General features: G+C 38.1%; 5 protein-coding genes and 1 long non-coding RNA gene across 9 annotated transcripts; 2 read left to right on the top strand and 4 right to left on the bottom strand.

The window, feature by feature from the left end:
- The first annotated feature begins 971 nt into the window (after window positions 1-971).
- LOC126599916 (uncharacterized) lies at window positions 972-3,261 on the top strand. Its single transcript, XR_007615302.1, has 2 exons — window positions 972-1,118; window positions 3,124-3,261. It is a non-coding gene; the product is annotated as an uncharacterized LOC126599916 (long non-coding RNA).
- On the bottom strand, window positions 2,983-4,979 carry LOC126599915 (small RNA-binding protein 11, chloroplastic-like). Its single transcript, XM_050266386.1, has 4 exons — window positions 4,754-4,979; window positions 3,702-3,770; window positions 3,500-3,606; window positions 2,983-3,412 (listed from the first exon to the last, which is right to left on the bottom strand). Exons 1-4 carry the CDS (start codon window positions 4,872-4,874, stop codon window positions 3,305-3,307), a joined length of 405 nt encoding a protein of 134 aa, XP_050122343.1. The 5' UTR covers window positions 4,875-4,979; the 3' UTR covers window positions 2,983-3,304.
- Window positions 4,980-5,834: 855 nt separating this feature from the next.
- Window positions 5,835-13,849, bottom strand: LOC126599914 (mRNA-decapping enzyme-like protein). Its single transcript, XM_050266384.1, has 8 exons — window positions 13,529-13,849; window positions 13,358-13,398; window positions 13,170-13,219; window positions 12,158-12,302; window positions 11,643-11,699; window positions 11,141-11,261; window positions 6,705-7,187; window positions 5,835-6,348 (listed from the first exon to the last, which is right to left on the bottom strand). Exons 1-8 carry the CDS (start codon window positions 13,685-13,687, stop codon window positions 6,292-6,294), a joined length of 1,113 nt encoding a protein of 370 aa, XP_050122341.1. The 5' UTR covers window positions 13,688-13,849; the 3' UTR covers window positions 5,835-6,291.
- Window positions 13,850-14,642: 793 nt separating this feature from the next.
- LOC126600372 (casparian strip membrane protein 1) lies at window positions 14,643-16,030 on the bottom strand. The gene is made up of 3 exons (XM_050266960.1): window positions 15,661-16,030; window positions 15,235-15,358; window positions 14,643-15,117 (listed from the first exon to the last, which is right to left on the bottom strand). Exons 1-3 carry the CDS (start codon window positions 15,933-15,935, stop codon window positions 14,899-14,901), a joined length of 618 nt encoding a protein of 205 aa, XP_050122917.1. The 5' UTR covers window positions 15,936-16,030; the 3' UTR covers window positions 14,643-14,898.
- A 582-nt stretch (window positions 16,031-16,612) lies between these two features.
- LOC126598526 (mitochondrial fission protein ELM1-like) lies at window positions 16,613-20,060 on the bottom strand. 4 transcript variants are annotated; one of them, XM_050264889.1, is made up of 10 exons: window positions 19,799-20,060; window positions 19,521-19,623; window positions 19,265-19,334; window positions 18,954-19,050; window positions 18,185-18,334; window positions 17,961-18,087; window positions 17,492-17,668; window positions 17,315-17,408; window positions 17,086-17,194; window positions 16,613-16,975 (listed from the first exon to the last, which is right to left on the bottom strand). In XM_050264889.1, the coding sequence occupies exons 1-10, from the start codon at window positions 19,940-19,942 to the stop codon at window positions 16,871-16,873; spliced, it is 1,176 nt and encodes a 391-aa protein (XP_050120846.1). In that variant the 5' UTR covers window positions 19,943-20,060; the 3' UTR covers window positions 16,613-16,870. The 4 variants fall into 4 exon arrangements, with proteins under 4 accessions (XP_050120846.1, XP_050120848.1, XP_050120849.1 ...); XM_050264891.1 differs by having other exon boundaries at window positions 17,492-17,629; XM_050264892.1 differs by having other exon boundaries at window positions 17,492-17,626.
- A 1,188-nt stretch (window positions 20,061-21,248) lies between these two features.
- LOC126599612 (peptidyl-prolyl cis-trans isomerase CYP18-2-like) lies at window positions 21,249-24,254 on the top strand. The gene is made up of 6 exons (XM_050265998.1): window positions 21,249-21,403; window positions 21,533-21,628; window positions 21,787-21,848; window positions 21,974-22,107; window positions 22,621-22,705; window positions 23,907-24,254. The coding sequence occupies exons 1-6, from the start codon at window positions 21,332-21,334 to the stop codon at window positions 23,950-23,952; spliced, it is 495 nt and encodes a 164-aa protein (XP_050121955.1). The 5' UTR covers window positions 21,249-21,331; the 3' UTR covers window positions 23,953-24,254.
- Window positions 24,255-24,503: the final 249 nt, after the last annotated feature.

The following is a 24,503-nucleotide window of genomic DNA, read 5'->3' as shown; positions in this document are numbered from 1 at the left end:
ACAAGCTGTTAACAAGTCGGGTCGTTATCAAGTCACCTATTAAGTTAAGGAGTTTGACACGACACAACCCATTAAGATAACGGGTACAACACAAATAAGAAAAACACTACTTGTTTGCCAAACCTCTAAAATTAGTGAGATGTGCCCCTGATCTGATCTATTAGGTGACTAGATTCTGATGGGATGTCCACATCTCTTTCGACAACGTTTGCCATTTAGCAGCAACATGCCAACAGCAGTTGGTTCTGGATTTTTGCAACTTACAAGAAACCGCAAAATATGAAAGAGGACAGATTCATATGTTTTTGTGGGTCTATAATTTGGCTTATTGTTTACGTTTCTCCCAAAATGTAGTACCAAAGTTTTAGGCTTCCTGCTGCAATTTGATTGTTTATGTCACAAACTTCATATGGACTTGATGCTTCTACAAATTCACATCCCAAAAGGCATAAGGAACGCATGAATCAGAACATTATCTTTTTAAATCTCAACGAATGCAACACGTGTGTGTGTGTGTGAGAAAGAAAGCATTGATGGTCTACCGAGGGCCCTTCTCCTTCCGAAAATATCTTCCGGGAAACAGGCGCAGGTTTTCTTTTAGGGACAGTCGCTCATACACATGTGGGTGACTCCCAATCATTGATGCAACTGTGGGCCCTACCTACGCCCCATTGCATTAATGGCCAAAAGTTACCCAGACGCGCATGAGCTGATTGTCACAGGCACTTCCAATGATTGTATGCCACCCCTCTTCCTATCTCTATCACGCCCCCTCCTACCTCGCCCATCATGTGACGAGAGAGAGATAAAAGGTGACATACATCAATGAGACATAAGTTTCTTTCTCTTGCTCAGTCTACCTCAAATAAAATCCTAAGCAAAGGCCAAGCATAAGGTTGGATTCGACAAAACGAGTTACGAGCATTGAGAAAGGAAGGAAAACAAAAGCGATACATGAAATGGGAAGGGTAAACAAATACTTGAAAAGCATGCTTATATAAACAAAAGCAATACATCTTGCTAGTCCAACCTTCCAGGAATTCTATATCCTTACCAAACTATATAGCGTTTGAAAGAATTTGGTATGTTTATCAAATTTCCATCCACTGAATTTGGAGGTTGTAAGAAATCTGATGAAATATTCCATACGATCTTAAACAGCAAGCAACCTATATCGGAGGTTCCTTGACGGTATAACATTGACTAGTGCTCAGTAGTTTCAAGATTGGTCAAGTATGGTACAAACAGTGCTCCCCTAAGTTCCCGAGTGAGGGAAGCTCCTCGGTTGGGGACTTGCAAGATCCAAGCTATTGAGTAATCACAAAACTTCTAAGTACTGAAGTGTGGTATCATTTTCACTTGCCTTATCTATCTCATACGTAGATGTGACATCTTCTCTGGAAGTACTTTTCCTCCATCCAGGGGTGGTATCTTTAACCGATGAAGATGCACAAGGTAATGTATCAATTTCACTTGAGGCTTACTTGTAGTTTCGGGCTTGGTCAAGTGCGATACAAAACCCTATAGTAGGAGTCCCCCAAGTCGTCGAGCTAGGAGATTGACCGAAAGAGGTAACAGACAAGGTAAGCAATCAGACTTCCAAGCAAGCAACCTAGATCGGAGGTTTGACTTCGGCTTTCGGTTGATTGTTCTCCTTCTCCTTGTGTCGTAAATAGCAACAAGGATAAGGAGAAGCAAATGGAGAAGAGATGATATGAGATACTTTTGCTTTTGAAGAAGTAACTTTCCACAGGCTTATTCTTGAACTGGGGTGGAGGGTTTTCTGGTTTCCTCCAGAGTATAAGGCCGACTCAAGAATTTGAGGGTCAAAACAAGTCCATCAAATCAAGAGTGCGTTCGACCTTGATGATATGGGATACTTTTGTTGTTGACGAAGTAATAGATGAATCAGCATGTGTTCTGTTGCGCTTGTCTCAACATGCTTCCTTGTATCCTTCTCACTTGCCATATCTGTTCCTCAGGCAGATGTGGTATATTTTTTGGAAGCATAAGATGTTTAAGATGAGTACTCGAGAGCAATGCCAGGTAAGTAATCAGGTAAGGGGTTCCAGGCAGTCAGTTCCTGACTGGAAGCTTGATTCCAAGTGCTGACTGATTGCTCTCTTTCTCCTTGTCTTGTAGGTAAGAACAAGGGTAAAGGCAAAGACAGGGAAAAAGCATGATATGGGATACTCTTGCTTTTGACCCTGATGATATGAGATACTCTTGCTCTGGTATGGCAAGATTCAAATGGATTTTTGCAACTTACAAGAAACCGCAAAATATGAAAGAGTACAGATTCATATGTTTTTGTGGGTCTATAATTTGGCTTATTGTTTACGTTTCTCCCAAAATGTAGTACCAAAGTTTTAGGCTTCCTGCTGCAATTTGATTGTTTATGTCACAAACTTCATATGGACTTGATGCTTCTACAAATTCACATCCCAAAAGGCATAAGGAACGCATGAATCAGAACATTATCTTTTTAAATCTTAACGAATGCAACACGTGTGTGTGTGTGAGAGAAAGAAAGCATTGATGGTCTACCGAGGGCCCTTCTCCTTCCGAAAATATCTTCCGGGAAACAGGCGCGGGTTTTCTTTTAGGGACAATCGCTCATACGCATGTGGGTGACTCCCAATCATTGATGCAACTGTGGGCCCTACCTACGCCCCATTGCATTAATGGCCAAAAGTTACCCAGACGCGCATGAGCTGATTGTCACAGGCACTTCCAATGATTGTATGCCACCCCTCTTCCTATCTCTATCACGCCCCCTCTTACCTCGCCCATCATGTGACGAGAGAGAGATAAAAGGTGACATACATCAATGAGACATAAGTTTCTTTCTCTTGCTCAGTCTACCTCAAATAAAATCCTAAGCAAAGGCCAAGCATAAGGTTGGATTCGACAAAACGAGTTACGAGCATTGAGAAAGGAAGGAAAACAAAAGCGATACATGAAATGGGAAGGGTAAACAAATACTTGAAAAACATGCTTATATAAACAAAAGCAATACATCTTGCTAGTCCAACCTTCCAGGAATTCTATATCCTTACCAAACTATATAGCGTTTGAAAGAATTTGGTATGTTTATCAAATTTCCATCCACTGAATTTGGAGGTTGTAAGAAATCAGATGAAATATTCCATACGATCTTACTTGCTTTGTCGTGCCTTGGCTGTGCTTCTGAGTTGTTTTTGAGGATAAGATAATACAGCAAACTCACATGAATTTGATTTTCCCCGCATTTAATCCTTCCTGAAAGTGCCCCCCAGCGAATAGAAGACCTTGCATAAGTAGATCAACCGTCTTTTATCGAATCAGGGGGTCCTCTTGCAATCGGCATTCCACTGCCATAATTGGTTCTCGGCTTTGCATAGTCCACAAAAATAACGCGTCCATTCAGTGGCTGTGAGTGTTTTGAATATGTCATTTTGGAGTTATTTAATATGGCAAGATTCAAATGGATTAAGGAAAACAGAAAACAAGGAATTACCTTGCCATTCATCTCCTCCAAGGCTTTGTGGGCTTCATCTTCTGAAGCAAAGGTCACGAATCCAAATCCTTTCGATCTTTCTGATACTCTGTCCGATACAATTTGGGCTGCCAAAAATAAATAAGGTTTAAGTACAAGATGACAGAATATAATCAGTTTAGAGATAGTTGCCTCGGTATTCTTGCATTTGAATGCAAATCACCTTCTATCACTTGTCCATACTGAGAGAACGCTTCAGATAACCCCTTCTCATTGGTGTAAAACGATAGTCCTACAACGCGGGGAGACAAAGAATTCTTCAAATCAAGAGGACAAACATCAACAAACAAAGAAATTTGCATGAGAAATAAACAAGAGAAAACAAATCAAACCGATGGCAGTTAAACAACTTCAGGCAATGCAAAAACTACGAACTCATATGCCATAATGTAAAAATTTGGGTGACAGATTGTTCATTTTGCTAGCTAGAGCAGAACTATAGAAACCCACACCTTGCTTTTACCACTTAAATAATTAAACCCCAAGACATATTACATAATCTCTTCTCAAAGAAGCTATTCCACATGTGAAATCATACAAGAATACCATAAATTTTCTTATGCAGATGGCAGATATACAGAGTCAGAGGAGCGATGGAATTGTTCCCATAACTTCTCATCCCACCAAGAACCGGATTTTAGCAAGGGTAAAGTGAGCAAGGATACACTAAACAGAGTTCATGATTGCTACTTAAATACATCATTCTGATGAGAAATTTCTGAAAAATACAACAGCAACAAACAACAACAAAGCCTTATCCCACTAAGGGGGGTCGGCCAGATGAATCCTAGAACGCCATTATGACCGGTTTTGTCCCAAGTCTTCCGTTAGCAAATGGTAAATCATAACCATCGAATCGGGTTGGAACATGGGATTTGTAAATTTCAATGAGTCCTGTTCCAATATGTATAATCTCTTTTGAGGGGGGCATACTGGATAAGCACAAGTCTAACAAACACTTTGTAAACTTAGTCCAATCCACTTCTTATCAAACAAATTAATTCCACCAAAGATTATATCTTTCTCCTTAATTTTGGTAAATTGGATGAAAAAAACATGATATCCGATTATGTTCGAGTTCGACACAGCTTGTAAAGTGATTTGAACTTCCTATTCAGAGAACACAACTTCATTTCGTCTTAAAGCAGAATACTTTACAGAAATGGAGATAAAACAGATAGAGAGAGAGAGAGAGAGAGAGTGTGTGTAATATACCGCCAACGAAGAGCTTAGTAGCGATTCCCCTGCAGGAAATCAGAAGAGCGGGAGGAAGAAGAAGGGAGGAGGAATACGATAATTTAGGGTTTGAGTGCACCAATGTTCTAAGCATCGCCATTGCTTACGATCAGACTCCGATACTTGTTCCACTGGAGAGACGAAGAAGAGGAGGGCGGGGGGCGGTAGGGGTTTCTGAATCTTGTGACTACTTAATGGGCCGCTTTTTACAGGGTTTAACAGGGTTGGGGGCCTATCTAATTATTAATTATCTGCTTTTCACGTCCTAACAGAGATATTTTTGTGCAGCACCCCTCAAGTAGTGTGATTCTTTCCCCTCCTTGATTGTCGTTAAATAAGTTTAAATTGTGAGATTGTGTATAATAAATAGATCAAATCTAATTCATCTAACGATAATTACTGAGGTAGTGAGCATCACCACCACTTCAAATAATGAGCAAAAAATGCAGTCCATTTAGAGGGCATGTTTAGTATAAGAATGAATTTGTAAGAAATGAGAATTATTCTCATTCACCTCATATGACTACGGGCTGGTTTAACATTTCTAAAACTATTTTAAAAGCAGATTTTTTAAAAAGTTGAGGCTAAAATTTTTGTTGGGTAAATGAAAAAAGTGCTTTTCCTCAAAATCATGGGTCCAAAACAGCAAAGACCAAAAGCATCTTCCCTTGCTTATGGAAACAACATTTTTTTCTCACAACACAACTCCAAACTAGCCGTACATCATGTCTTACTCTTCAACTCAGTGTGTCTCAGGATTCAAACCCTTTCCCCTCCCCCCCTTAGTGTAAATTAGTGTAAATATCCCTTGTAAATAAAGTAGCATAGAATATTGCTTGTAAATAAAAAGTACGAGGATTTGAACACAAAACTCAACAAGTTAAAGAGAAAGACGCTAACCACTAGAGCAATACACCACTACTTTGAAAAAAGCGGTTGAGACCCACATGTCAACCCATCGTGAAACCGTGCCAAACTACAACACTACAAAAAACTTCGTGTATATACAAGTTTTTCTCCCGGCTTCCGATGCATGAAAGAAGACGAAAAACACATAAAGTTGTTCCAAGTATGCTCTACCTGCTAACCTTCAATAATAGATTAATAAAGTAGATCCACAATTAGAGGTCGTTAACACAAGTTTGAATACTACTAATGCAACCAAACCACCTAACAAACCAAAATTACTCATCCAAATTAAACATTGGAAATATAATTAATTAAAAAGAACTCAACTAAGTGTTACAAACATCAAAGAGTCCAGGGGGGCGACACATATGGATTAACAAACAGGCCGAGTGAGTGCCACCCTAGCAACCCTCCCAAGTCAGTAAATTCCTCGGGAACATTGACCAGCTCGGAGCGGGGAGAAGTTTTCACGGTTGTTACGCCTTATGCTGTTGCGCTGCCATTATTCCCGAGGACCGGAAGTAGAATAACTATATACACAACTTATTCTACATGATTTTGTACTCGATCGAATATGCAGATGATGACACCATCGGTTCCCAAAGTTATCATGTATGGTGCACTTTCAGCAATGCTTGGTATAACATGTCGATGAATTGATCGTCCTAAAAGAATAACAATACAGAGTCAGTCATGAGAAAAACTTTAGGTCAAGGATGCTTAAAACATTGGAGGCCAAATGTTCAATTGTCAACAACCAAGAGAACATGGTAAGATGAATCTATAGTTGATACACCGACTTCTTTTCTTTCTACATATCGATATATAAATCAGCAGACTAATGCCCCCAACGTATATACACAAATTCATATAAAATATAATTTCATAAAAGGCTTTCTATGAAGTAACCGTGTTTTGGACAAAAAGAAAAGGTTAACTGTGCTCACTGTATGTTGGGCAATTATTTAATGAATACAGGAGGTAATTCTGAGTACGAAAAAGAGACAAAACATGAAAATACCTGAACAAGCATTACAAGTGCTTCTCGAACTTTTTCTCTGCTAATAAGAGGCCCATCACTGGGCGCAGGAGGAGCAGAATTGGGAGTTAAAGATGGTGGGGGCGTTGGTGGTGGAAAGGGTTGAAGCATTGGGGTGCCATAAGGGCGTTGCAGATTCAGGGGTGGATGAAGTGCAGCAGCAGGTGGCACAGATGAAGAGGTAGGTGGTATGACCAAAGGAGGTGAGGAAACAGGGAGAGGGAAGAAAGAAGAGGGCTTTATAAGATTAGCAACCCGATTGTTGCTGGTGGTTTGATCAGAGGAGCCATGTGGGGGGGTTGGTGTAGATGGGACTGAATGGGAATGGGTTGGTATTTGTGGAGTTGGTGAAGGGGGTGAAACGGCACTGGGTGCATAAGAAGGCTTGGGAACAGTTCCAGTAGACTGATAGGGCAGTCTTGAATTTGTTGCATTTGAAGCATTATTTCCAATATTCATAGCTGCCTGCAGTAAATATGAGGGGACGATATGATTAGCCATTAGTGAAAACAAGCTATAATGAGTAAGGAGATACAGAGCAAAGACAACACATCGGAAGAGAATGACATGCTATATCAAGATACATCATTCCCCTTTAAGTCTAAGCAAATACATCATTCAGGTTTTTCAGAATGACATGCTATATGAATCCTAGAACGCCATTGCGCTCGGTTCTGTGTCATGTCCACCGTTAGATCCAAGTATTCTAAGTTTTTTCTTAGGATCTCTTCCAAAGTTTTCCTAGGTCTTCCTCTACCCCTTCGGCCCTGAACCTCTGTCCCGTAGCCACATCTTCGAACCGGAGCGTCAGTAGGCCTTCTTTGCACATGTCCAAACCACAGTAACCGATTTTCTCTCATCTTTCCTTAAATTTCGGCTACTCCTACTTTACCTTGGATATCCTCATTCCTAATCTTATCTTTTCTCGTGTGCCCACACATCCAACGAAGCATCCTCATCTCCGTTACACCCATTTTATGTACGTGTTGATGCTTCACCGCCCAACATTCTGTGCCATACAGCATCGCCGACCTTATTGTCGTCCTATAAAATTTTCCCTTGAACTTCAGTGGCATACGGCGGTCACACAACACGTCGGATGCACTCTTCACTTCATCCATCCAGCTTGTATTCTATGGTTGAGGTCTCCATCTAATTCTCCATTCTTTTGCAAGATAGATCCTAGGTAGCGAAAGCAGTCGCTCTTTGATATTTCCTGATCTTCGATCCTCACTCCTAACTCATTTTGGCCTCTATTTGCACTGAACTTGCACTCCATATATTCTGTCTTTGGTCGGTTTAGGCGAAGACCTTTAGATTCCAACACCTCTCTCCAAAGGTTAAGTTTCGCATTTACCCCTTCTTGAGTTTTATCTATCAACATTATATCGTCTGCGAAAAGCATACACCAAGGAATATCATCTTGAATATGTCCTGTTAACTCATCTATTACCAATGCAAAAAGGTAAAGACTTAAGGATGAGCCTTGATGTAACCCTACAGTTATGGGGAAGCTTTCGGTTTGTCCTTCATGAGTTCTTACGGCAGTCTTTACTTCATCATACATATCCTTTATAGCTTAGATATATGCTACTCGTACTCCTTTCTTCTTTAAAATCCTCCAAAGAATGTTTCTAGGGACCCTATCATACGCTTTTTCCAAATCTATAAAGACCATGTGTAAATCCTTTTTCCCATCTCTATATCTTTCCATCAATCTTTGTAAGAGATAGATTGCCTCCATGGTTGAGTGCCCTAGCATGAACCCGAATTGGTTGTCCGAAACCCGTGTCTCTTGCCTTAATCTATGCTCAATGACTCTCTCCCAGAGCTTCATTGTATGACTCATTAGCTTAATACCCTTATAGTTCATGCAATTTTGTACGTCGCCCTTATTCTTGTAGATAGGCACCAAAGTGCTCTTTCGCCACTCATTTGACATCTTCTTCATTTTCAAAATCCTATTGAAAAGGTCAGTGAGCCATGCTATACCCGTCTCTCCCAAGACCTTCCACACTTCGATCGGTATATCATCTGGGCCCACTGCTTTTCTACGCTTCATCTTTTTCAAAGCTACAACCACTTCTTCCTTCCTGATTCGACGGTAAAATGAGTAGTTTCTACACTCTTCTGAGTTACTTAACTACCCTACAGAAGTACTCCTTTCATGTCCTTCATTGAAAAGATTATGAAAATAACATCTCCATCTGTCTTTGATCGCGTTCTCTGTAGCAAGAACCTTTCCATCCTCATCCTTGATGCACCTCACTTGGTTTAGATCCCTTGTCTTCTTTTCCCTTGCTTTAGCCAGTTTATAGATATCCAACTTTCCTTCTTTGGTATCTAGTCGCTTATACATATCGTCATAAGCCGCTAGCTTAGCTTCTCTCACAACTTTCTTCGCCTCTTGCTTCGCTCTTCTATACCTTTCACCATTTTCATCGGTTCTATCCTTGTGTAAGGCTTTACAACATTCCTTCTTAGCCTTCACCTTTGTTTGTACCTCCTCATTCCACCACCAAGATTCCTTTTGGTGTGAAGCAAAACTCTTGGACTCTCCTAATACCTCTTTTGCTACTTTTCGGATACAACTAGCCATGGAATCCCACCTTTGGCTAGCTTCCCCCTCCCTATCCCACACGCATTGGGTGATTACTCTCTCTTTGAAAATGGCTTGTTTTTCTCCTTTTAGATTCCACCATCTAGTCCTTGGGCACTTCCAAGTCTTGTTCTTTTTTCTCTCTCTTTTGATATGTACATCCATCACCAACAAGCAATGTTGATTAGCCAAGCTCTCTCCCGGTATAACTTTACAATCCTTACAAGTTATACGATCCCCTTTCCTCATTAGAAGAAAATCTATTTGTGTTTTTGACGACCCACTCTTGTAGGTGATCACATGTTCTTCTCTCTTCTTAAAGAAGGTGTTGGCTAAGAAGAGATCATATGCCATTGTAAAATCCAAGATAGCTTCCCCATCCTCGTTTCTCTCCCCAAAACCATGGCCACCATGAAAACCTCCATAGTTGCCTGTCTCCTTGCCCACGTGTCCATTTAAATCTCCTCCTATAAATACCTTCTCCGTCTGAGCAATTCCTTGCACCAAGTCTCCAAGGTCTTCCCAAAATTTCTCCTTCAAACTCGTATCCAACCCTACTTGAGGTGCGTACGCACTAATCACATTGATGAGTTCTTGTCCTATTACAATCTTGATTGCCAATATTCTATCTTCTACCCTCTTGACATCGACAACATCTTGTGTCAAGGTCTTGTCCACGATGATGCCAAAACCGTTTCTCGTTCTATTTGTGCCCGAATACCAAAGTTTAAAACCTGAGTTTTCTAGATCCTTTGCCTTCAGACCAACCCATTTAGTTTCTTGTAGGCACATAATATTTATCCTTATCCTCACCATAACTTCCAACTTCCATAGATTTTCCCGTTAAGGTTCCTATATTCCACGTTCCTAAATGCATTCTACTCTCTTGAACTCTAACCTTCTGTCCTAGCTTTTTCAGAATGCTCATATCCCAAAAAAATAAAATAGTTTCTTTAGACCAATTTAGCCGAAACAATATCATTTGTAATAATTAGAGCATCAATATAAGCTCTTTTTTTCATCTTCTGGATGAACCATAAACTCTACTTCAGTAAAGATAGTTCTATCAATTTCATCAGAAATAAGCTTTTATTCATTTCACATGGGCATTCACTAAGAAACATCCCTTGCAATTTCAATGTCCTTCAAGTATTTACTCTCACACCCACACTCTTCCTATAATTGGTATTGCTTCTGAATCATATTTTCCTTATTCAGAGGAATCAGAAAGACAGAAACAACTGCGTTTGTTATCCCAAAATTTCCTCAACTAACATCTCTGAGGAAAAGGATTGAAATAAAGTCCACTCAACTTTAGCACCTCCAAATGCTTTAGTGAGAGGTAAAACGCTTAGGACTCGGCTGCAACTTCACTCAAACAGCCCAAACAGTGAGTTCGTCAGGTATGCCTATGGCTTAAAAGAATTTTAGGTACTCTAGGAATGAATTCAAAAGCATCTCAACCATGGAATTAAATAACATACTTACAGATGATACATAACGAACCACCAGGGATTAGGCTAAATTAGTTAGCAATGCACCAACAAAGATTCGAGGGAGGGATTTCAAATGACTGGATGCAATGCACTGTGGGGGATTTGCAAATGACTACTTGAAAGGAGTCATTTCTAGATCCATTGTTTGTCTTTGTAATGATCATGTAGTGCATTTCAAATCCCTTTATCTAATGTTATGTAGTTCATACCTAAGTAATTTATCCTAGATCACTTGGTACTCGCAAATCCCACATCCATGGGGGACAAGTTCTAGACGACATAAAAGTAAGCAGATCGAAAAGCCACCATGCATGAAATCATACCAGGTAGCTTATAAAGGAAGAATCTTCAGGCGCCTCAGTGGCAGTAGGGGCATTCAATGATGGCTCCAACGGCCCTTCCATGACCAACATGGATGGGACTGCTTCAAGCTCCTCAAACTCACTACAATTTAATAGGCAGAAAGAAAATTAGATGCAACATTGAAGACACAATTTACTCAATAAATAAACCCAAGTTAATGACGCAACTCATGATATGCAGAAAAAATTATACTGACAAAAGAGAAGATGGAAATATAGAAATATTAGAAACATCAGGAACGCATACCAAGGATAGTACCAAACTTAAGAGGCCCTTTCCACCACTTATTTCTTTTTTTCAGAACTATATTATATAAGTTATCTAACATTACAACAATTCAGGTTGAAGTTAATTTTATATGACTAAGATTGAAGAACAAATGTCAATTCTGAATCTGAATACAGGAAGTAAAATTAAAATATATAACACAATTGGAGCAACAATGGAGAAAGTGGGTAAAACCTTTTGCTTGAAGCTACTTTGGACTTGGGTGGAACCTTTGAGTATGCATTCAGGATCCTGTAAGAAGGAAAGGCATTAGAATCCAAATGCATAAATGTGGCATATCTACATCCACATAACTTAATACAGACACGAAACTAAGGTATCCAGTATTTCCAAGTCACCATTTTACTTCTGTAGATCCCATGCTATGCTCTCTGTTTGTATGCATATCCATATGTATCTAATGCATCCATCCGGGTCACACTGCTGTTGATAACCTCAACATTTAACATCATATATTGCCCTTTTGTGTTGTGTTACACATATATGTATGCATTTGTATAACTCATAAACTTTACTAATGTCAAACTCTTGTAAGAGAAAATCTATACCCCTAAAAAAATCTGTAATGTTATATTACCATCCTGCAAATCTGCGATATGCAATTAAATGTCTAGAACTCTTTCTTAGAAACTAACAAACAATTTGTGCGCAAATGGGAAGCAATAAGAATTATCAGAAAGACATTGTACCTAGTAAAGAGATTTGCAACTTCCTCACATTCGCGTGCATTATAAAACCAAATGCCGTTAACTTCTTGGGATGCATTTCTATACAATAAATATGGAACTTGAACTTCATACTCAAAATCTCCCAAGATATTCTCCACTAGGTTATCTGTATAATATAAAAACATAAAATTAATAAAATAAAAAATACCTAAAGGGATATATGCACAGATGTATGTACAACATAATTTACCAACATAATTAGAGTAGTTCTGTTTTATAGATGATCAAATCAGATATTCTAGGAAGACAGTGTGTACGACTTCCAAAAAGTTGTCACAAATAAAACCTACTTCAACAGAAAGGTAATAAGAATTCTATCCAAAAGAGAATGACCTTATTCAAAAGTATAATATAATACACACTTTTACAAAATCAAATTTTACATTGTGTTGATAGATTTGAAACAACGCTAAAACCAGATTTCTTGTAACAGGTAAGCAATTCCCTCTGAACTTTGGCTCTCAAATCATGATGGTTGTACTCATTTTATGTGTCATTGAGAAAACAAGTTCCACTTTTTGATCAACTTTATGAAACTTTATACTTTACATTGATCTATTTCTCAACCTTGCATGAACATGAATATCGTGTCACTTTACAGAGATCAAATCTTCCAAGCTTCTTAACAATTGAAACAAACCAATCTTGAGAATTATTTATAGATTAGCGACGTGTTTGAACGGTAAGTTTAGATATTTCATTTATTTTTGTGGAAGCACACCAAAACGATATATGTTTATATTTTCTTACAGACTGTCCAGACATGCATTTAAAGTTTAAACACTGCACATAGATGATAATGTAGATTGATACAAACAGTAGCAAACCATTAAGTAAAAAATAAGAATTTATTTTAGTGGTAAAATGCGCTACAATCTATACCGTGAATATCAAATGGAAACCAACTGTCCTTATCAACATTAAAAGAGCATATCTTCAACATAAAACAACATTGACAATAAAGAATTTGTACCAGTATTGCGCCGATTCATAACGATGAACTGGAAACGCGGTTGAGTATTCCTTAACAATACAACAGGCAATCCAACTATCAGTATAACTAAGCGAAACCATATCAGCATTCACTCGAAATTTCGAAAACAAAAACCAACAGACACAAAACAATAGCCAAAAAAAAAAGCAAAAAGTAAAAAAATTTACCTTTTAACAACAAAGAGAGACCCTTCAACATCCTTGCGACTCTGCAAAAACCCAAAACGTAATTAATTAAAAAAGTCCACTTAATTTGGATTAATTCTAAAACCCTTGAATTTCTTATAATTTTCTGGGCAACCAAACGGAGAAGTGGAAATTACGATTCGGAAAACGAACCCATTGATTGCTCTCGATGTTGAATTCGTAGAAGGTGACGTGGGCGGCCGTAATCAGAATCTCTTCGATGAAGGGATCCATTCTCTGCAGCACCGTGAGATTGAGCACTTTGGTGCTCTGCTGATCGAGATTTGGCATCAATTTCCCCGTCTGAGACATTTCTGATGGGCTCCCGAGAAACTTAAACCCTAGCGCCGGCGATTTTCCTTTGAATTTTCCGTTTTATTTTCCCGGGAAATCTACAGAAGCTAGGGGAGCGCAGAGAGAGAGAGAGAGGTGAGCGTGTGATGGAAGAACACTGCAACGGAGTTGCACAGATTTTGCTGTGCTTGCTTAATCCTGTGAATTTACAATTATGGCCTCACCTTCTCGGGTTGCAGTATGGGCTTTTAGGCCCATTTTTAGTCCCAAAATTTAATCTAATGTAGTTTCTCGTATTTGTGTCGTGTCATTTCTTGTTCGTTATCATGTCAATCAATTTTCGCATGCTATGGTTTTTTCACACAATATGGAGAGAGAGAAAATTCTAATACAAAATCTCAGATGCAGAGATAAACGCTCTTAATCACTTGAGTTATAAATCTAATGCTTCACATGATATATATGCTTTAGTTAGGAACTTATGACTAGAGGTGTCAAATTGACCCATTGGTTATTAATGGGTACCCATTAAGACTTATTTAGTATGATCTCACCTTACACCAATGTCATTACTATCAATTTCACCTATGTATTGTGATAATATCAAATTAAACAAGTTTTAACAATACCCATTAACAACCCAATCCATTGATTTGTCACCTCCACTTATGACCATGTTCTCATTATTTCAAGCCAAAACTAGTGATCTTAACAAAAGAAGTTGTAAACATTTTTTCCCAAGAATATTGGTTAAACGAGTCTATCGTTAAGTAGTAGTTCATGTTACTTATGGGTACGTATGAGTCAAGTATATATAGTCATCAACTTACCTAATCTATTAAATCAAGTTATGTTTGAGTTTTATTTTCATGTTGTTTTAGATACTGAAGAACCTCAGAAAATTGTTATTGACAATTCAAAAATATCACTGTGCACACATCTGTTACGGATGACAAGAAAAATTAAGAGAAAATAGTATGTAAAAAAGGCAACTATTTCAGAATCTAGTCATTCCAAAAATAGAGTAAGGAGATGGCTTAATAATGCACATAGAGAATAACAATAACTTCCATTACGATATCCTCCATTGGACAAAGTAAACTACAACCAAATTCACACAATATTAACAAGTAGTTTTGCAGAAAAAAAAAACACCCAAATAGAATCACAAACAAACGTTTACTATTAATTGTTGAAGAGCTTAATTAATCTCTTCCATCATCTTCTTGTCAGTGATGCTTTCGTAGAGCCAACGCAGACAGCAGAATCAAGAACATGAAGGTGACAACAGTAACGAAAGAAGCCACCACAGCCCCACTCACGTTCCTGCAGAAATCACCAAACTGGTTGCAGATGGCCAGCCAGTTGGAGCTTGAGTTGCCGTTGTGGGCTAAGTAGACTATGGATGTTGCAGCCCCAGCAGCAGAAGTGGCTAGAGTCAGTGCCACCTGCCATGATGATATCACAAGTTTAATTAAGTTATTAATTATAAACAGATTAATCATATATGATTTTGTATTATGAGCTAATCATGTGAATAATAGAGAGTTTAGGAATGTAATTACAAGGTCAAGGATGAGGAGCAAGAGCCTTGGTCCACTTGCATGGGGGCGAACGATGCAGACGACGGAGAAGGGAAGTGAGAGCACCAAGTAGCCAGCTACAAGTGACATTGCTATCAGGAAAAACCTGCTTGCATGCATGGATATTAGATCAATGTACCGTACAATACACACAAGGGTAATATTGTCTTTTTCAAACATTCAGAATTAATGTTACGTTGTTAAATTTTCATGTTGCTACCGTTTTAAATTGACAGTCTGACAACGTAATATGCCAGATTATCAATTGAGCACAACACAAAGTAGTTCATCTATTCGATAATCTAGATTGACAACCTCACAACATAACATACCAGAATATCGTAAAACATTTTCTTTGGTGAAAAATATCACTAAAAGGAAAAAGGAGGAAGAAGAACGAGTACATACTGAAAGCTAGGCATGTCATCATAGCTAGCTTCAAACTGGAAGAACTGGGTGAAGAAAGGAAGGTTTTGATCACTGGTTCCCATGGTGGCAGCAGCAGCAAGAGCAGCCACTATTGCCCCAATCCTCAAAACCAAGTCAATTATGGCCATCCCTCTCTCCATTCCTCCCTTTTCTTTCTTCACATGATGAACTGCCATAACAGGCCCTTTTCCTTTGGAAGCACTTCTTGCCTCAATATCAATGGTGGTTGACTCGCCGCCGCCTCCGCTCTTCATTTTCGTCCGAAAGAGAGAGATAACGAGAGAGGAGATAAACCAGAAAACTAAAGCTTTGGAAATGGGAATTGCTGAGGAGAAGAGACTCAAAAGCTTGCGATGAAAATGGTTAAACATGAGAAGCTTTATATAGTGCACCAAATAAGAAAAGTTTAATTAGTTTATTAATTAAAATTAGTCTGAGAGTTCCTGCAAATTATCATTTATTTATTTTTTTTGTTGATAGAAGAGCAAGTGAAGAGGTTTTATCTGGAAAATGGATCAAGTAGCAACCACTTCAATATTATATGCGACGTACTTGTAAATTCTAAATAATATTTTGGTAAGGAGGAGTGGATGGGAAACTTAATGCACGAAATTGGATTTAATTTAAGATTAATATAAATTAAAGTCAAAAGGGCAAGCAACTTGCCATAACTAAGCAGGTTTATTCTCTTTAATCACTCAACTAAACCACAGCTAGCCCTCCATAACCCAACAATTTAATGTACGGTTTTTGTAAATGTTGTGTGTAAAACCACATTATTTGCATCACTTTAATGGCTAGACTAATCGAGAGAAACTTCGGCGGAAGAGATACGTGGTTGGACATGTAAAGTAAGTCACCAAGAAGTTGTCATGTCGACATAAATAGTGTCAAAATAACCATAGAAAATTTAATGCATGTGCACACAATGTTTCTTTCAATTTTTTTCATTTTACATTAAGGAGATGAAGCAATACAAAAGGAAGTGCCTTCCCTTAACAATTTGGGTGTCTCCATGGAGGAACGATACAGCCAAATATAATAAGAATGTGTACAATGAATTGGGCAAAACTGGTTCGATTACTAAAGAGAAACTTAAATAAGCCCGAGTCAATCACACGCTGCTATGCGTTGTAACTGAAAACTAAACTACTCCACTTTAATGGGTTTGAGATCTGGCAAAGCTCATTTAGGTAAGTTGTATACTCCATCCACGCTCAGCGAGTGCCTTGTTCACCCGCCAAGCAGCCTCGGCAGTGTCATCCAGTGGTGTATAGCTCCAACGCAGGGACATCTACCCAAATAGAAGGAAGTTCAAAAACCTCATATTAGAGAGCTGCTTCGATCTCTTCTTTTCTCATTTATTAACTGAAAAAGTAAGGAAATTGATGTTTGGTGACTTACATCTTCTTTACCGGTTAATGGTCGAACCGCTCCTCGTTCCCGCAGAGAGTTCTGGAAGTCTGCAAACTTCCATGTACAGTGTTCCGCACCAATCACATAAACAGGTTTGCTGAAGTAAACATGACGAACTTTTAGGACGCATGAATTGACTAGAGGAGCTATTTAACACAACAACTGATATGAAAAGTTGGCCCTCATCATTCATCATACTTAGGAGTCGAGAACATACCCCGTACTACAAGCCTCACTCAACATACTAACTGAATCAGCGGTAATGACAAAAGCATCGGCACAGGCCAGATGGCCCATATGTGGATTGCGACCTAGCAGTATCACATATAACATAAAATTTCACTTTCAAGCATATATAGGTGCACAATATCCTAAGAATATAATAACTAAGTACCTTCACCATCCCAAATGTAGACTTTGGGATTAGTACTGAATTCCTTCCTCAAAACTCTGGACACCTGTTCGGGAGTTCTCCTAGAGAAAGATATCCTCACACTTCCACAGCTCCAAAGAACATTCTGCAGCATAGCTGCTAAATGTTTCGCAAGATCCGCATCATATGAACAATTTCCTTTGAAAAGAATATGGATGCAGGACTATATGATTATCTCCTCAATACAAAGCAGGAAGGAAGAAACAACTTTGAACAATGCAAACAAAGAGGGGAACCAACTTGTAATTTCAACAAACAACTCTGCCATGTAAAAGATAATACCATAGCAAAACCAGCACCTTAGATGTCTACAATGTTGGGATTTATTCATGTATCAACAATTATGAAAATGACAGGAATCCATCAAAATCATTTCTTCATAAAGATGACAATATTAAATCATAACAGTTTTTTCGATGCAAAAACTTACTTGAAGGGCCTCCGATATTAACCACAAGCAAAGGTTTTGGAAGTGGTGTCAATTCGGCATGCCAGACAGAAGCAGCACTCTTAAGTGCAGCAAAATCAGCCTGATGAAGAGCTCCCACAGTGAGAAACTGAAACACATAATAGAGAACCTGTCAACTAAATTATACCAGAAGGACATTTGTACAATAGTACAAGTATTAATCTACCCAGATGACAGATACTCACAACATTTTTGCCTGGTGGTTCACGTGGAGTGATCCACCTCCGAAGAAACCAAGGAATTTGCTTCTGTGCATGGGGAGTCAATGGGTAATAATCATGACGAGGAGCTATCACCAAATCAAACCTATCCACATGCGACCTTGGATGTTGAATCTGGAACATGTCATCAAAGAGAAACTAATAGAATCAGATGCAAACTTGAAATTGTATTATCACGTTCGTCATTTCATTACAACCATGTTACAAAGTGAGCCATACAGAAATTTAAATAGAAGAAAAATAGTCATTAACCTTAAAGATGAACATTTGAAGAAACTATCACATACCCCAAAAAAATAGAATAAAAATGAAAAAAAAAATGTCATCCCTGTGGCTAGTAAAATTTATGCCACACCCTAATGTACCATTCTATCTAAAGCAAATAGTTCATTGCATTTCCCCAAAGCACATGTATCTCCAGAATAATTTAAATCCAAATAAATAAGAGACTGATCTTCAAATTCTCATAAGAAGTATAACATGTTACAAACATAAACAACATCCAAAACAAAAGACGATTTTCCTTTTGGAAGGAACAAGGGGAAGGGTGATTAGACAATATAGATACCAGAACATCACGAAGGTTCACTGGTTCACTGGTTCACTAGTCTGTGAAAGAAAATAAAAGCAAATGGTTGAACTGATGTAATGCCTCACTTTTTTTTATCAGCATTAAGTAATTACCAGTCATATTATCGTATGCATCTCTTTCTAGGGGGGATTGAACCTTAACCTGGACAAGAAAAACATTTTCGGGAGCTAACTGTTTTATGGCGCTTGAAACAGGAATGGTGTCCCGACCAGATGCAACCACCAGCAACGGGCCATCTCTGGACAGAAAATAAGGAATGCATATAGATCTTTTACTAATAATGAAATTACTGAGCAAAACTGAAAATTACCTAAATTCAAAAGAATATCATACATGTTATATGAGCTTCTGAGGCAAGCAATGTGCTACCTATCCAACTAATAGAACTTGACAAAAAGTTCACATTTCTTGATTCAATTACGAAAACCCGGAAAAGAAGTAGCCACACATACTTGTCGAATGTTCGACGGGCCATTTCTGCAATCTGCTTTGCATCAGCTTCCGGAATATCAGATGAGAGGCCTGAGCTAGCACAATTTTCAGCACAAAAGCAGTCATCACCCAGTTCAGCCCTTCTCTTCAATGGATTCAAGTATGTGGGGTCCGCATGAAATCCACGCAGACCCCACGTAACAGAAAGTACAGTAGAAAGAATTACTGAAATTTTTTCACATCGCAAGTGCAGCATAAAGGAGAATAATCAAGTACCTAATTTTTCAGAAGAAAGATGCAAAGGCACCACTTTTTTATGGAGAGGAAGTGGAAGCCAGTGAAGCCACTCGTTAATCCCTCCTCTTGGCCGCCTAACACGCTGCTTAATCACCATTAATAAACCAATCAAACCAACCAAAACAATGCTTAATCAATATACTCAAAACCAGATTAGCAAATGATTAAATTTAAACAAGAACAGAAACCCAATACCAATACCAATACCAACAGTTTTCTCAAATTTTCACAAAAAGATTGAAACTTTGATTACTTACGTAAAGGGACTGACGACCCCATAGGCCGAGCGCACGAACCAAACCAATGCTCTGATTCTCCGCGCCGGCGAACCCGTTTCCGATCACGACGGCTCTTCTGATTCCGGTTGCTCGGTGGACCCCACCTTGGATCATCTCCGCCATGCCCGAAATCCAGAAAACCCGAAGGCCTCCCCTTCGATTCTCTCGTCACTCACTTTCTTTCCCTCTTCTGTAGAGTGGTGATTCTTTTCTTCTCTGAGCTGCTCTGCTCCTTCTTTCCTCTTCCTCTTTTGCTTGCTCGTCCGAAACGGTAAAATCCCAAGCCAAATTCGAAACGAACGACAGGTCGTACAACGAAAACGACATGTCGGAGTTGTGATTCCTTGTTCTCGATTTCGATTTTGTAATTTAGTCTTCCTAGCATAAACCATTTAGTAAACCCATCCATTTGGTCTATAATTTTACTGAACCTACGTTGAAGAGTAGTGGACGTTCGGCGTAAAATAATAATATGGTGATGGACATTCAGTGTAAGTTTATAATATAAATGAACATGCACATGCGGTTTCTAATCAAAATTAACATGTTATGTTATGTATTTCGTTTGATTATTAGAACCGATAAATAAGATTAAGGATGGTATTGAATATAGAGGCTTCATATTTAAATGGCTAAAAATGGAGTTTTATCAACATATGAGGGGTGGAAAATATTATCATACAACAAACATAACATTGATACAAAACTCTGTGCTTAATTTTGGTGAACGTGGAAGTTAGTGTTCCGGTAGAACCAAAATATAACCCAAATTTCAAAGCAATATCCCAAGTTGTTGCAAAATCAATTACTCTACCATTGTAGCCATCTAAAGAACTCAAGGGTATAATAAGTATTTGAGAAACATATAAAAACTCATCCTTAAAACGAGTCTGATTTTTCGTCGCGAAAAAAAAAATTTGCTTACTTGGAATAGAAGTCAATGAATCCAACCTGGTAAGCAAAAATGTCTAATATTAAACAAGTAATTGACTTCGTTTTTGTACTTATATCTAATTATATATCGTTGTATAACAAAATTAAAAAAGCGTGACATGTGTCCGTTGTGTTGCTTTTTCTATTTTACAAAGAGAAATGCTAGCAATATTCTTACAAACTCACTTATCTTCTCATTTCAACATTCTCACTTTTCATCATGTCACGTGTACTCTACTAACACTCAAAACTAAAATTTTAACCATATAAAAATCCCTCTATTTTTCTTCCTTTGGTTTATTTTTTATTTTTTTATAACTATTTTTCTTCCTTTGTTAATATAATTAAAATTTTAGTTTGTCAACCAAAAATAATTAAACTTTTAATTTTACGTGTTAGTGAAATACACGTAGCATAATTAAAATGAAAATGTAAGGTAGAAATGTAGGAAGTTGCTGCTAGCACTTTGTCATTCATAAAAGGTTATAATTGTCATTGCACATTTTCGCGTTAAACCCCTCTTTTGTTCAAAAAGTTGAAACCTTGTGCTCTGAGTCAGAAAATCTTCGGGTCAGAAAGATGTGGGCAAGCAAAGAAGGAGGGCCGCCGGAGGTCACTCTAGAAACCACCACTGGCATCTTCACCGTCGAGGTAAATTTTCTTTCTTCCCAAACTTTCCCTTCAATTTTCTTTCTCTTTCTCAGTAACCAAACAGACAATTCAATCCATAAAGTTTGTATCTTTAACTTTATTTGTATTTTCAAATCGTCATAATCGTAGCTTTACTACAAGCACGCGCCGAGGACTTGCAGGAACTTCATCGAGCTCGCTCGCAGAGGATATTATGACAATGTCAAATTCCACAGAATCATCAAGGTTTCATATTTTCTGCTTCTTTAGTAGTGTATATATATATATTAGATATATATATATATATATAGATGTATGTATATATATATATATATAGATGTATGTGTATATATATATATATATGTATGTATAATTTACTGACAGTTAAATTGGAATTGGGGTAGGATTTCATAGTGCAAGGTGGTGATCCCACTGGGACAGGAAGGGGTGGAGAATCCATTTATGGGTAAAAAAATTTCCCCTGAATTTACCCATTTATGTATTGAATTTTGCTTTATTTTTTTTTAACCCCTGATTTTAATTAGATTTGAGAACCATAGTGAAGAACTTGTTTTGTGTAATGGGTTTCAGGGGAAAGTTTGAGGATGAGATAAAACAAGAGTTGAAGCATACTGGAGCTGGCATCTTATCGATGGCGAATGCTGGTCCGAATACAAATGGAAGCCAGTTCTTTATCACGCTGGCACCGTGCCCATCATTGGATGGTACGATAATTTTTACCCAGTAATGTTAAGACTGTTTTCAAGTTACTTAATCTGCATAAAAGTGATCCTTAGCAGTAAACTTTTTTTCCTTACAATGGTCTGCCTATCTTGCATACGATGTGGTTTGGTTTACTTTTGATATGTTGACTTTAGAAGTTATTTGCACAAGACATCAGTTCACCGCTCTGTGACCTATTGAAATGTCTGGAGACTGAAAAACAGTTCTTTTGATAACACTATTTCTTTGTGATTTTGCTATGAGCATTTTACGATTTGACATGCACACGCAATCTAGAGATAGCTATAGGTATTGGGCTGTTTTTGTGCACGGGAACCTATAGGCTTTAGGTGACTCTAATAATCAAAACCATCACCGTTAGGATTCTGTTTGAGCTATAAAGTGACCTCTTTATGATAGTATACCATCCTTTCAGCAGAAAATACTCTTTACTTGGATTCATTTGTTTGTTTCGATCAGTATTTTTACTTGCACGGCATTTCTACTTCATTCAGGAAAGCACACAATATTTGGAAGGATCTGCAAAGGAATGGAGGTCATCAAAAAACTTGGCAGTGTCCAGACTGATAATACGGATAGGTATGCCTTCTGTTAGTTGTATTTCTTGATATTTGCTACAGATAAATGGCCTTCTACTGTTTGTGGATTTTCTGCAAATGATTGGTCACACTGCTGGATCCTCTTAGTTTCTCAGTCTGTTGTGGTTCACCGCACCAAACCAAAAACTTAAGATTCCAGAGTTTGAAACTTTAGAATGTAACTTGGTAACTATTTTGGTCTTGGATAAGCAAATTATCATGATGACGTTCTAAGATTACCTTCTGATGTGAGTTTCTGTATGTTTTTTTTATAAATGTTTCCGCATCATGTGATAGCATTGAAAAGTCTTCGGTTGAATTTTCTTGTTATAAAGTTGTCTTGACTTTAGAACACTAAGTAAAAATGAAATGTATTAGGAGACATAGATGGATCCTGACCGAATTAATGGATCCTGTCTGAATTAATGGTACCCAATTTCCAGTGAATGTGTTTCCAACCTAGGTAGTAGGAGTACCTCCTTTGAAGGATTCAAAGTATCAGTCTATCTTGGAGTGAAAGAAGGTGACATAGTAAGCTAAAGCTACAATGTCTCATGAAATCTGTTGAGAGGAATCTCGTTTGGTATGAGTTAAACTTTTTTTAAGAACTGAAGGGAGAAAAAGAGATGTCGAGCTGTGAAGTTATATGTCTGAGCAAGTTAAGCCGTTGACTATTTTCTTTTTTGCATAAATAATTGTGGACTCAAATTTGTTGTACTAAGTTTTCAGTCATAGGAGCAGGTGTAAATCTGGTTTTGATTTTGGATATAGACAATAGTAGGTAGATATGCCGAACAGTTTTAATCGATTGACATGATTCTCCAAATAATTTGGAAATGATGCTGGGTAGTTATTGAATATTTTCATATTTTAACAGTACCAATTATAAAGAGTCTGCTTTTGTTCACTTGGAAGAGATGCTGCGGAGAAGTGATAAATATGTGATTAGTTAAAATATCTTGCCGAATGTGATGACCTGTAGGTCTGCATTGATACGAAATATTAAGAGGTTTTATGTTAAAGTTTTGTAAGCGATGATAGCGCCTTGTCCTACTTAGATCTGTAAGTTTTGCAATTAATTGCATATATGATCGTCAGCGATGTAATTGTTGAGCCTTTTTAATACACTTCTTTAGGAGGAAGACGTAGTTTGCATGATTTGATCTAAACTCTTATCTGAAATGCTTTTGTTCTTAATACAGACCGGTGCATGATGTGAGGATACTACGAACATCTGTCAAAGATTAGACATCTTTGTTCGAGAGCTTGATGAAGCCGTGCCTTGGATCTACCAGAGTTAGTGAATTGAAAAGCTGTTGTTAAAGATAAAGCCATAGAGCTGGAACAAGTTAATTGGATATTTTGTATCAACGGATAACTATGACGGTCGGACGGCGCATTTCAGTCTTACATGGATACTAACGGTGAAAAGGGGGAGTGGTGCTTTTCTACACTGAACCCTTTATTTGGCACCTAACGCAATTTGCTGATGGTTCAAAGTACTCATTACCAACTAGTTTTTCGTCTAATGGTATTTCTCTTCTCAGCTTCGGAACTTGTCCCAATTTCGTATCTTTGATTCCCCCGTTGATGAAAATGAATCACTTTTTCCAATCCCACGCTCGAAATATTAATAGCATTGGCCTTATGGTAACGGCATTGATTTGGAGAAGTAATTTTCTCGCTTCCTTTTCACCCTTGCAGTCATTTTTTCTAGCCTTTGGACGGAATAGGAACGCGAGAATCAAAGAACATAAACAGAAGGATGAATGGGAAAGAAGAAAGACCAAGATTGTCAT

The sequence above is a fragment of the Malus sylvestris genome, chromosome 14, assembly GCF_916048215.2.
Source record: "Malus sylvestris chromosome 14, drMalSylv7.2, whole genome shotgun sequence".
Lineage (NCBI taxonomy): Eukaryota > Viridiplantae > Streptophyta > Magnoliopsida > Rosales > Rosaceae > Malus > Malus sylvestris.
The sequence above is the reverse complement of the archived record's forward strand: the minus strand, read 5'-3'. Positions and strand labels throughout refer to the sequence as shown.